The sequence below is a fragment of the Pelophylax lessonae genome (genome assembly GCF_965119305.1).
Source record: "Pelophylax lessonae genome assembly, chromosome: 7".
Classification (NCBI taxonomy): Eukaryota; Metazoa; Chordata; class Amphibia; order Anura; family Ranidae; genus Pelophylax; species Pelophylax lessonae.
In genome coordinates, this window is record NC_138774.1 from 295,774,127 (window position 1) to 295,787,851 (window position 13,725).

The following is a 13,725-nucleotide window of genomic DNA, read 5'->3' on the forward strand; positions in this document are numbered from 1 at the left end:
CCTATGTTTTGAATTTGAAAATATCATATTTTATTTTTCCAATTAAGAAGGGTTCGGTGAATGCGCATATGAAACTGGTGGGGTTCAGTACCTCCAACAAGGTTAAGAAGCACTGCCTTAACCACTTCAGACTTAGAAGGTTTTACCCCCTTAACCACTTCAGCCTCGGAAGGTTTTACCCCCTTAACCACTTCAGACTTGGAAGGTTTTACCCCCTTAACCACTTCAGCCTTGGAAGGTTTTACCCCCCTTAACCACTTCAGCCTCGGAAGGTTTTACCCCCTTAACCACTTAAAACTCTAAAGGTTTTACCCCCGTAACCACTTCGGCCTCGGAAGGTTTTACCCCCTTAACCACTTTAGCCTCGGAAAGGTTTTACCCCCCTTAACCACTTCAGCCTCGGGAAAGGTTTTACCCCCCTTAACCACTTCGGCCTCGGAAGGTTTTACCCCCTTAACCACTTCAGCCTCGGCAGGTTTTACCTCTTAACCACTTCAAACTCTGAAGGTTTTAACCACTTAAGCCTCGGAAGATTTTACCCCCTTAACCACTTCAGCCTCGGAAGGTTTTACCCCCTTAACCACTTCAGCCTCGGAAGGTTTTACCCCCTTAACCACTTCAGCCTCAGAAGATTTTACCCCTTAACCACTTCAGACTCGGAAGGTTTTACCCCCTTAACCACTTCAGACTCGGAAGATTTTACCCCTTAACCACCTCAGCCTCGGAAAGGTTTTACCCCCTTAACCACTTCAGACTCGGAAGATTTTACCCCTTAACCACTTCAGACTCGGAAGGTTTTACCCCCTTAACCACTTCAGCCTTGGAAGGTTTTACCTCTTAACCACTTCAGCCTCGGAAGGTTTTACCCCCCTTAACCACTTCAGCCTCGGAAGGTTTTACCCCCCTTAACCACTTCTGCCTCGAAAGGGTATTAACCCCTTAACCACTTCAGACTTGGAAGGTTTTACCCCCTTAACCACTTCAGCCTCGGAAGGTTTTACCCCCCTTAACCACTTCAGCCTCTGAAGGTTTTACCCCCTTAACCACTTCAGCCTCGGAAAGGTTTTACCCCCCTTAACCACTTCGGCCTCGGAAGGTTTTACCCCCTTAACCACTTCAGCCTCGGAAGGTTTTACCCCTTAACCACTTCAGCCTCGGAAAGGTTTTACCCCCCTTAACCACTTCAGCCTCGGAAGATTTTACCCCTTAACCACTTCAGCCTCGGAAGGTTTTACCCTCCCTTTACCACTTCTGCCTCGAAAAGGTATTAACCCCTTAACCACTTCAGCCTCGGGAGGTTTTACCCCCTTAACCACTTCAGCCTCGGAAGGTTTTACCCCCTTAACCACTTCAGCCTCAGAAGATTTTACCCCTTAACCACCTCAGCCTCGGAAAGGTTTTACCCCCTTAACCACTTCAGCCTCGGAAGATTTTACCCCTTAACCACTTCAGACTCGGAAGGTTTTACCCCCTTAACCACTTCAGCCTTGGAAGGTTTTACCTCTTAACCACTTCAGCCTCGGAAGGTTTTACCCCCCTTAACCACTTCAGCCTCGGAAGGTTTTACCCCCCTTAACCACTTCTGCCTCGAAAAGGTATTAACCCCTTAACCACTTCATGCTTGGAAGGTTTTACCCCCTTAACCACTTCAGCCTCGGAAGGTTTTACCCCCCTTAACCACTTCAGCCTCGGAAGGTTTTACCCCCTTAACCACTTCAGCCTCGGAAGATTTTAACCCTTAACCACTTCAGACTCGGAAGGTTTTACCCCCTTAACCACTTCAGCCTTGGAAGGTTTTACCTCTTAACCACTTCAGCCTCGGAAGATTTTACCCCCCTTAACCACTTCAAACTCTGAAGGTTTTACCCCCCTTAACCACTTCAGCCTCGAAAAGGTATTAACCCCTTTAACCACTTCAGCCTCGGAAGGTTTTACCCTCCTTAACCACTTCAGCCTCGGAAAAATTTTACCCCCTTAACCACTTCAGCCTCGGAAGGTTTTACCCCCTTAACCACTTCAGCCTCGGAAGGTTTTAACCCATTCAGCCTCGGAAGATTTTACCCCTTAACCACTTCAGCCTCAAAAGGTTTTACCCCCTTAACCACTTCAGCCTCGGAAGATTTTAACCCTTAACCACTTCAGACTCGGAAGGTTTTACCCCCTTAACCACTTCAGCCTTGGAAGGTTTTACCTCTTAACCACTTCAGCCTCGGAAGATTTTACCCCCCTTAACCACTTCAAACTCTGAAGGTTTTACCCCCCTTAACCACTTCAGCCTCGGAAGGTTTTACCCCCCCTTAACCACTTCAGCCTCGAAAAGGTATTAACCCCTTTAACCACTTCAGCCTCGGAAGGTTTTACCCTCCTTAACCACTTCAGCCTCAGAAAAATTTTACCCCCTTAACCACTTCAGCCTCGGAAGGTTTTACCCCCTTAACCACTTCAGCCTCGGAAGGTTTTAACCCATTCAGCCTCGGAAGATTTTACCCCTTAACCACTTCAGCCTCAAAAGGTTTTACCCCCTTAACCACTTCAGCCTCGGAAGATTTTAACCCTTAACCACTTCAGACTCGGAAGGTTTTACCCCCTTAACCACTTCAGCCTTGGAAGGTTTTACCCCCCTTAACCACTTCAAACTCTGAAGGTTTTACCCCACTTAACCACTTCAGCCTCGGAAGGTTTTACCCCCCTTAACCACTTCAAACTCTGAAGGTTTTACCCCCCTTAACCACTTCAGCCTCGGAAGGTTTTACCCCCCTTAACCACTTCAGCCTCGAAAAGGTATTAACCACTTCAGATTTAGAAGGTATTAACCCCTTAACCACTTCAGCCTAGGCAGGTTTTACCCCTTAACCACTTCAGCCTCGGCAGGTTTTACCCCCTTAACCACTTCAGCCTCGGAAGATTTTACCCACTTAACCACTTCAGCCTCGGAAGGTTTTACCCCCTTAACCACTTCAGCCTCGGAAGGTTTTACCCCTTAACCACTTCAGCCTCGGAAGGTTTTACCCCCTTAACCACTTCAGCCTCTGAAGATTTTACCCCCTTGACCACTTCAGCCTCTGAAGGTTTTACCCCCCTAAACCACTTCAGCCTCGGAAAAGTTTTACCCCCTTAACCACTTCAGCCTCGGAAGGTTTTACCCCCCTTAACCACTTCAGCCTCGGAAGATTTTACCTCCTTAACCATTTCAGCCTCGGAAGATTTTACCCCCTTAACCACTTCAGTCTTGGAAAGGTATTACCCCTTTAACCACTTCAGCCTCGGAAGATTTTACCCCTTAACCACCTCAGCCTCGGAAGGTTTTACCCCCTTAACCACTTCAGCCTCGGAAGATTTTACCCCTTAACCACTTCAGCCTTGGTAGGTTTTACCCCCTTAACCACTTCAGCCTCGGTAGGTTTTACCCCCTTAACCACTTCAGCCTTGGAAGGTTTTACCCCCTTAACCACTTCAGCCTTGGAAGGTTTTACCCCCTTAACCACTTAAGCCTCGGAAGGTTTTACCCCCCTTAACCACTTCAGCCTCAGTAGATTTTACCCCCTTAACCACTTCAGCCTCGGAAGATTTTACCCCTTAACCACTTCAGCCTCGGAAGGTTTTACCCCCTTAACCACTTCAGCCTCTGATGATTTTACCCCTTAACCACTTCAAACTGAAGGTTTTACCCCCTTAACCACTTCGGCCTCGGAAGGTTTTACCCCCCTTAACCACTTCAGCCTCGGAAAACTTTTACCCCCTTAACCACTTCAGCCTCGGAAGGTTTTACCCCCCTTAACTACTTCAGCCTCGGAAAAGTTTTACCCCCTTAACCACTTCAGCCTCGGAAATGTTTTACCCCCTTAACCACTTCAGCCTCGGAAGGTTTTACCCCCTTAACCACTTACACCTCGGAAGATTTTACCCCCTTAACCACTTCAGCCTCGGAAGATTTTACCCCTTAACTACTTCAGCCTCGGAAGATTTTACCCCTTAACCACTTCAAACTCTGAAGGTTTTAGCCCCTTAACCACTTCAGCCTCGGAAGGTTTTACCCCCTAAACCTCTTCAGCCTCGGAAGGTTTTACCCCCCTTAATCACTTCAGCCTCGGAAGGTTTTACCCCCTTAACCACTTCAGCCTCGGAAGATTTTACCCCCTTAACCACTTCAGCCTCGGAAGATTTTACCCCTTAACCACTTCAAACTCTGAAGGTTTTAGCCCCTTAACCACTTCAGCCTCGGAAGGTTCTACCTTCTTAACCACTTCAGCCTCGGAAGGTTTTACCCCCTTAACCACTTCAGCCTCGGAAGATTTTACCCCCTTAACCGCTTCAGCCTCGGAAGGTTTTACCCCCTTAACCACTTCAGCCTCGGAGGGTTTTACCCCCCTTAACCACTTCAGCCTCGGAAAAGTTTTATCCCCCTTAACCACTTCAGCCTCGGAAGGTTTTAACCACTTCAGCCTCGGAAGGTTTTACCCCCTTAACCACTTCAGCCTCGGAGGGTTTTACCCCCCTTAACCACTTCAGCCTCGGAAAAGTTTTATCCCCCTTAACCACTTCAGCCTCGGAAGGTTTTAACCACTTCAGCCTCGGAAAGTTTTACCCCCTAACCACTTCAGCCTCTGAAGGTTTTACCCCCTTAATCGCTTCAGCCTCGGAAGGTTTTACCCCCTTAACCACTTCAGCCTCGGAAGGTTTTACCCCCTTACCCACTTCAGCCTAGGAAGATTTTTCCCCCTTAACCACTTCAGCCTCGGAAGGTTTTACCCCCTTAACCACTTCAACCTCTCAAGGTTTTACCCCCTTTACCACTTCAGCTTCAGAAGGTTTTCCCCCTTAACCACTTCAGCCTCGGAAGGTTTTACCCCCTTAACCACTTCAGCCTCGGAGGGTTTTACCCCCCTTAACCACTTCAGCCTCGGAAAAGTTTTACCCCCTTAACCACTTCAGCCTTAGAAGGTTTTACCCCCTTAACCACTTCAGCCTCAGAACATTTTACCCCTTAACCTCTTCAGCCTCGGAAGGTTTTAACCACTTCAGCCTCTGAAGATTTTACCCCTTAACCACTTCAAACTCTGAAGGTTTTAACCCCGTAACCACTTCGGCCTCGGAAGATTTTACCCCCCTTAACCACTTCAGCCTCGGAAAGTTTTACCCCCTAACCACTTCAGCCTCTGAAGGTTTTACCCCCTTAACCACTTCAGCCTCCGAAGGTTTTACCCCCTTAACCAGTTCAGCCTAGGAAGATTTTACCCCCTTAACCACTTCAGCCTCGGAAGGTTTTACCCCCTTAACCACTTCAGCCCTGGAAGGTTTTACCCCCTTAACCACTTCAACCTCTCAAGGTTTTACCCCCTTTACCACTTCAGCTTCGGAAGGTTTTCCCCCTTCACCACTTCAGCCTCGGAAGGTTTTACCCCCTTAACCACCTCAGCCTCGGAAGGTTTTACCCCCTCAACCACTTCAACCTCTCAAGGTTTTAACCCCTTAACCACTTCAGCCTCTGAAGGTTTTACCCCCTTAACCACTTCAGCCTCTGAAGGTTTTACCCCCTTAACCACTTCAGCCTCGGAAGGTTTTACCCCCCTTTCACTTCAGCCCTGGAAGGTTTTAGCCCCTTTACCACTTCAGCTTCGGAAGGTTTTCCCCCTTAACCACTTAAGCCTCGGAAGGTTTTACCCCCTTAACCACCTCAGCCTCGGAAGGTTTTACCCCTTTAATGGCCAGGCCATATTTTGGGATTCAGCACTGAGTTATTTTAACAGACAATTGTGCGGTTGTGCGACGCTGCTCCCAAATAAAATTGATGTGCTTTTTTTCCCACAAACAGAGCTTTTTATTGGTGGTATTTGATCACCTGTGCGATTTTTATTTTTTGCACTATAAACAAAAAAAGAGCAACAATTCTGAAAAAAAACAATATTTTTCGCATTCTGCTATATGACATTCCCAAAAAAAATAAAAAATCTAAATTTTTTTACATTTTAGGCCAATTTTGTTTTCTGCTACGTATTCTTGGTAAAAAAAATCGCAATAAGCGTATATTGATTGGTTTGCGTAAAAGTTATCGCTTCTACTAACTACGAGAAAGTTTTATGTCATTTTTATTTATTTCTTTTTTTACTAGTAATGGCGGCGATCTGCAATTTTTAGCGGGACTGCGACATTGCGGCGAACAGATCAGACCCCTAACTGACACTTTTGGGGGGACCAGTGACATTACTACAGTAATCAGTGCTAGAAATATGCACTGTCACTGTACTTATGACACTGGCAGGGAAGGGGTTATGTGGGTGATCAAATTGTTAAATGTGAGCCTAGGGGAGCGATTCTTACTTTGGGGGGGGGGGGCGTGGCGTGAAATGACCATAGAGACATGTGATCCTATATAGAAGTATCACAGGCGCTCTGTGATCCTTCCAGAGAGAAGAACGGTCAGCTGTGTTTACAACATCCAACCGTCCTTCTCTCTCAGCGGGGAATGATTGCGGGTTTCAGGAGACAATCAGAGCTCTGATTGCCGCCTGACCCGTGCATCGGCTTCCCCGCTGCCGAGTGGGGGCGGGTGCGCTCTGCCGGTGGCGCGCGCTCGCCCCCTAGCTACCGGCGCACAGATGACGTAGGTCTACATCGGTTTGCACAGGAGAGCAGTCTTACATTGTTTTTCTCTCTCTCTCTATCTCCTGTCTGATCAATGTTTTAAACAATGTTACTTTGTATCTCTCTATCTCCTGTCTGATCAATGTTTTAAACAATGTTACTTTGTATCTCTTTATCTCCCCTCTGAGCAATGTTTATAAACAATGTTACTTTCTATCTCTCTATCTCCTGTCTGATCAATGTTTATAAACAATGTTACTTTCTATCTCTCTATCTCCTGTCTGATCAACGTTTATAAACAATGTTACTTTGTATCTCTTTATCTCCTGTCTGATCAACGTATATAAACAATGTTACTTTGTATCTCTCTATCTCCTGTATGATCAATGTTTTAAACAATGTTACTTTGTATCTCTTTATCTCCCCTCTGAGCAATGTTTATAAACAATGTTACTTTCTATCTCTCTATCTCCTGTCTGATCAATGTTTATAAACAATGTTACTTTCTATCTCTCTATCTCCTGTCTGATCAACGTTTATAAACAATGTTACTTTGTATCTCTTTATCTCCTGTCTGATCAACGTTTATAAACAATGTTACTTTGTATCTCTTTATCTCCTGTCTGATCAACGTATATAAACAATGTTACTTTGTATCTCTCTATCCCCCGTCTGATCAATGTTTATAAACAATGTTACTTTGTATCTCTCTATCCCCCGTCTGATCAATGTTTATAAACAATGTTACTTTGTATCTCTCTATCCCCCGTCTGATCAATGTTTATAAACAATGTTACTTTGTATCTCTCTATCTCTAGGCCGATCAATGTTTATAAACAATGTTACTTTGTATCTCTCTATCTCTAGGCCGATCAATGTTTATAAACAATGTTACTTTGTATCTCACTGTTAAGCTCCTATATTTATACAGCAACACCCGGCTGTCATTGTGACAGGAATTGCTGGCAAGAGTTTGGGGGGGGGGGGGTGTAGAGTGGCTGTTCTTTTATTTGCTAGGGAGAGTCACTCTCTCTATTTGTCTTAGTGACGACTGTTAAAGTGGGGAAAATTTTGAGTCATCACCAGAACCCGGGATAGAAACCATATTTTAGGGTACACTCAATCCAGTGACAACTGTTAGAGAGATTTCCTGTCTACAGAACAGACGGGGTCTCTTTAAGCCAGGGGTCTTCAAACTATGGCCCTCCAGTTGTTCAGGAACTACAACTCCCCTCATGCCTAGTCATGTCTGTGAATGTCAGAGTTTTACAATGCCTCATGGGATGTGTAGTTCCACAACAGCTGGAGGGCCGTAGTTTGAGGGTCTCTGCTCTAAGCCTTAACCCTAAAACAATCTGTAGGTAAGGAAAGTGAAGGATGACTCTACCTTTCTCCCCACCAGGTTGTTGTGCAGGTTCATCAAGGTGCGGGCGTTGCGCTTCACCTCCCGCGCGTCCACAAACTCTCGGGACAGGCGCACGCCGTGCTTCACGTCGGCGGAGCATCCGCCCCATCTCCATCCCTTCTCAGGGTCGTGGTGGCCGTGCTTGTCCCGATCGCAGCCACATTGAGTCAGGTTGCCGTGGCTGCAGGCGTTGGTGATGGTGTGGGCGATACCAGCTGACAGGATGGCATAATAAAAGGCGGTTTCTCTACTGCCTGGTCAGTGAAAGAAAAATAAATGAAATGTAAGGAGATTGAGTTATAACTAACATTTTAATGCTGAGGTTTATTTTGCTCCATCCCCCCCCCCCCTCTTTAAATAAAGCCTTTCCATTTTCATTGCAGTCCTTGCTATAGCCCCAGTGATGTCATCCCTGGGTCTCTGTGCTTCTCTGTCCAATGCAGGCAGATCATAGCTGGTGGGAGGGGCCAGCAGTGTACACAAACTATATTACCAAAAGTATTGGGACGCCTGCCAATACACGCACATGAACTTTAATGGCATCCCAGTCTTAGTCTGTAGGGTTCAATATTGAGTTGGCCGACCCTTTGCAGCTTCAACTCTTCTGTGAGGCTGTTCACAACTCTGCAGGCCAGTCAAGTTCCTCCACCCCAAACTCGCTCATCCATGTCTTTATGGACCTCATGCTACTCAGGAAAGCTGGACGGGGCCATAGAAGGGCCTGAACCCATCAGCAGGATCGGTATCTGCTCCTTTGTTCAAGGAGGAACAGGATGAGCACTGCCAGAGCCCTACAATATGACCTCCAGCAGGCCACTGGTTTGAATGTCTCTGACCAATCAGAAAAAGACTTCATGAGGGTGGCCTGAGGTCCTGACGTCCTCTAGTGGGCCCTGTTCTCCCTGCCTGACACCGTGGAACTCAATTGCCGTTTGCCATTGAACACCAGAATTGTCAGGTCCTCCACTGGCACCCTGTGCTTTTCACAGATGAGAGCAGGTTCACCCTGAGCACATGTGACAGACGTGAAATGGTCTGGAGAAGCCATGGAGAACGTTATGCTGCCTGTAACATCGTTCAGCATGACCGGTTTGGTGGTCGGGTCAGTGATGGTCTGGGGAGACATATCCATGGAGGGACGCACAGACCTCTACAGGCTAGACAATGGCACCCTGACTGCCATTAGGTATTGGGATGAAATCCTTGGACCCATTGTCAGACCCTACACTGGTGCAGTGGGTCCTGGGTTCCTCCTGGTGCACGACAATGTCCGGCCTCATGTGGTGAGAGTATGCAGCCAGTTCCTGGAGGATGAAGGACAAGATACCATTGAATGACCCCCCACGCTTGCCTGACCTAAACCCAATAGAACACCTCTGGGACATTATGTTTCGGTCCATCTGACGCTGCCAGGTTGCACCTCAGTCTGTTCAGGAGCTCAGTGATGTCCTGGTGCAGATCTGGGGGGAAATAATCCAGGAGCATGCCCTGACACTTTCAGGCATGCATAGAAGCACATGGGGGGCCATACACACTACTGAGGACCATTCTGAGGTCCTGCAATGAAATTTCAGCAAAATGGACTAGCCTGCTGCATAATTTTTTCACTTTGATTTTCGGGGTGTCTTTGAATTCAGCCCTCTGTAGGGTAATAATTTTCATTTCCATTAAATGATGTGTCATCCTTTCCTTCCTAACAAATTACCCAGTATAGATCCTAACACATTACCCAGTCCATACCAGTATAGATCCTAACACATTACCCAGTCCATACCAGTATAGATCCTAACACATTACCCAGTCCATACCAGTATAGATCCTAACACATTACCCAGTCCATGCTAGTATAGATACTAACACATTCCCCAGTCCATGCCAGTATAGATCCTAACACATTACCCAGTCTGTACCAGTATAGATCCCAACACATTGCCCAGTCCATGCCAGTATAGATCCTAACACATTACACAGTCCATACCAGTATAGATCCTAACACATTACCCAGTCCATACCGGTATAGATCCTAACACCTTACCCAGTTCATACCAGTATAGATCCTAACACCTTACCCAGTTCATACCAGTATAGATCCGAACACATTACCCAATCCATACCAGTATAGATCCTAACACCTTACCCAGTTCATACCAGTATAGATCCGAACACATTACCCAATCCATACCAATATAGATCCTAACACCTTACCCAGTCCATACCAGTATAGATCCTAACACCTTACCCAGTTCATACCAGTATAGATCCTAACACCTTACCCAGTCCATATCAGTATAGAGCCTAACACATTACCCAGTCCATACCAGTATAGATCCTAACACATTACCCAGTCCATACCAGTATAGATCCTAACACATTACCCAGTCCATACCAGTATAGATCCTAACACATTACCCAGTCCATGCTAGTATAGATACTAACACATTCCCCAGTCCATGCCAGTATAGATCCTAACACATTACCCAGTCTGTACCAGTATATATCCCAACACATTGCCCAGTCCATGCCAGTATAGATCCTAACACATTACCCAGTCCATACCAGTATAGATCCTAACACATTACCCAGTCCATACCAGTATAGATCCTAACACATTACCCAGTCCATACCAGTATAGATCCTAACACATTACACAGTCCATACCAGTATAGATCCTAACACATTACCCAGTCCATACCGGTATAGATCCTAACACCTTACCCAGTTCATACCAGTATAGATCCTAACACCTTACCCAGTTCATACCAGTATAGATCCGAACACATTACCCAATCCATACCAGTATAGATCCTAACACCTTACCCAGTTCATACCAGTATAGATCCGAACACATTACCCAATCCATACCAATATAGATCCTAACACCTTACCCAGTCCATACCAGTATAGATCCTAACACCTTACCCAGTTCATACCAGTATAGATCCTAACACCTTACCCAGTTCATACCAGTATAGATCCTAACACCTTACCCAGTCCATATCAGTATAGAGCCTAACACATTACCCAGTCCATACCAGTATAGATCCTAACACATTACCCAGTCCATACCGGTATAGATTCTAACACATTACCCAGTCCATGCCAGTATAGATCCTAACACATAACCCAGTCCATGCCAGTATAGATATCCAGCATGAGATTTTTCCCCATGGAGATCTGATGTGTTTTCAAAGTGTTCCTTTCATTTTTTTGAGCAGTTTTATTTATATATATATATATATATATATATATATATATATATATATATATATATATATATATATATATATATACACAGTATCTCACAACAGTGAGTACACACCTCCCATTTTTGTAAATATTTTATTCTATCTTTTCATGTGACAACACTGAAGAAATGACACTTTGCTACAATGTAAAGCAGTGAGTGTACAGCTTGTATAACAGTGTAAATTTACTGTCCCCTCAAAATATCGCAACACACAGCCATTAATGTCTAAAACACTGGCAACAAAAGTGAGTACACCCCTAAGTGACCATGTCCATTGTCCAAATTGGGCCCAAAGTGTCAATATTTTGTGTGGCCACCATTATTTTCCAGCACTGCCTTAACCCTCTTGGGCATGGAGTTCACCAGAGCGTCACAGGGGTTGCTACTGGAGTCCTCTTCCACTCCTCCATGATGACATCACAGAGCTGGTGGATGTTAGAGACCTTGCGCTCCTCCACCTTCAATTTGAGGATGCCCCACAGATGCTCAAGGGGGTTTAGGCTTGGAGACATACTTGGCCAGTCCATCACCTTTACCCTCAGCTTCTTTAGCAAGGCAGTTGTCATCTTGGAGGTGTTTGGGGTCGTTATGTTGGAATTCTGCCCTGCGGCCCAGTCTCTGAAGGGAGGGGATCATGCTCTGCTTCAGTATGTCACAGTACATGTTGGCATTCATGGTTCCCTCAATGAACTGTATCTCCCCAGTGTCGGCAGCGCTCATGTAGCCCCAGACCATGACACTCCCACCTGGAGTGTGTCTTTGTACTCCTCACCTGGTTGCCGCCACACACGCCTGACACCATCTGAACCAAATAAGTTTATCTTGGTCTCATCAGAGCACAGGAGACGGTTCCAGTAATCCATGTCCTTAGTCTGCTTGTCTTCAGCAAACTGTTTGCGGGCTTTCTTGTGCATCATCTTTAGAAGAGTCTGCAATCAGTCTAGTGAAAGGAACAGCTATTTCTTCCCAACAAAAGGTAGATCTTCAACTTTCCAGGATTATCCACAGTTGATCGTTGCTGTGCTGTGTAGTTTGCAACTAATGAAGTTCTTCTTTAAGGCTCGACTGGTGCCTCTGACACAGGAAAGTACAGCGGAGGAGTGTGCAGCGGAGGATCCAGTTCATTCAACACAGAGATCCCGTGATCCATCCATCCATCCGAAGGGAGCAGATTTGAAAGGAGCTACTTCTATTGATCTCACACAGGCGTTTTTTTGGTGTGTTTGAGGTAAGCGGCCACTGCACACTGTTAAGCATCAAGATTGGGATATATTTAACACATTTGAGTTTTGAACACTTGGTGGAAGTTTGTTTCTCTGCACACAAGAGTGCTTGTGGTTCACAGCGGTCCATCAGATTTGTTTTATTTGGACATTTTTATTTTCAGCACATTTTTTTTATATAGTCAGTTTGGACACTCGGAAATAAGATTGTTGCTTCTTTTGCACACAAGAGTATACTGTCTACAATGATTGATTTGGAGACTTTTTTTCATCATTATTTATTGTTATTTATATTCATTCACATGCATTTATTTATTGATCATAAGTATTTATTTGGATCAGCACTTTGTTTCATTTGATTGTTTCTTTATTTATTAGTGTGGCACTATTGATTCACATACACCGAATTTTTACACATACATGTATGCTTAGCTGATTAATTTATTCACCCACAGTTGCGTTTTAGCTCTGCAGTTCATATGAATTAGCGCCGATCCTGCTCTATTCTGCATACATCTTTAGAAGAGGCTTCCTTCTGGGATGACAGCCATGCAGACCAATTTGATGCAGGGTGCGGTGTATGGTCTGAGCACTGACAGGCGGACCCCTCCCCCCTTCAACCTCTGCAGCAATGCTGGCAGCACTCATACGTCTATTTCCCAAAGACAACCTCTGGATATGACGCTGAGCACGTGCACTCAACTTCTTTGGTCGACCATGGCGAGGACTTTTCTGAGTGGAACCTGTCCTGTTAAACCGCTGTATGGTCTTGGCCACCGTGCTGCAGCTCAGTTTCAGGGTCTTGACAATCTTCTTATAGCCTAGGCCATCTTTATGTAGAGCAACAATTCTTTTTTTCAGATCCTCAGAGAGTTCTTTGCCATGAGGTGCCATGTTGAACTTCCAGTGACCAGTATGAGAGAGTGAGAGCGATAACACCAAATTTAACACACCTGCTCCCCATTCACACCTGAGACCTTGTAACACTAACGAGTCACATGACACCGGGGAGGGAAAATGGCTAATTGGGCCCAATTTGGACATTGTCACTTAGGGGTGTACTCACTTTTGTTGCCAGTGGTTTAGACATTAATGGCTGTGTGTTGAGTTATTTTTAGGGGACAGCAAATTTACACTGTTATACAAGCTGTGCACTCACTACATTGTAGCAAACTGTCATTTCTTCAGTGTTGTCACATGAAAAGATAGAATAAAATATTTACAAAAATGTGATGGGTGTACTCACTTTTGTGAGATAATATATATTG

At 45.4% G+C, this 13,725-nt stretch overlaps 1 protein-coding gene across 2 annotated transcripts in view; it reads right to left on the reverse strand.

The window, feature by feature from the left end:
* LOC309560031 (protein Wnt-7b-like) overlaps positions 1 to 13,725 on the reverse strand; it is a 152,022-nt gene that overhangs the window by 109,324 nt on the left and 28,973 nt on the right. For both annotated transcript variants that reach the window (XM_082263533.1, XM_082263534.1), the window contains one exon: positions 7,970 to 8,241. In XM_082263533.1, the coding sequence (XP_082119659.1) occupies positions 7,970 to 8,241 (272 nt within the window). The remainder of the gene's footprint in view (positions 1 to 7,969; positions 8,242 to 13,725) is intronic.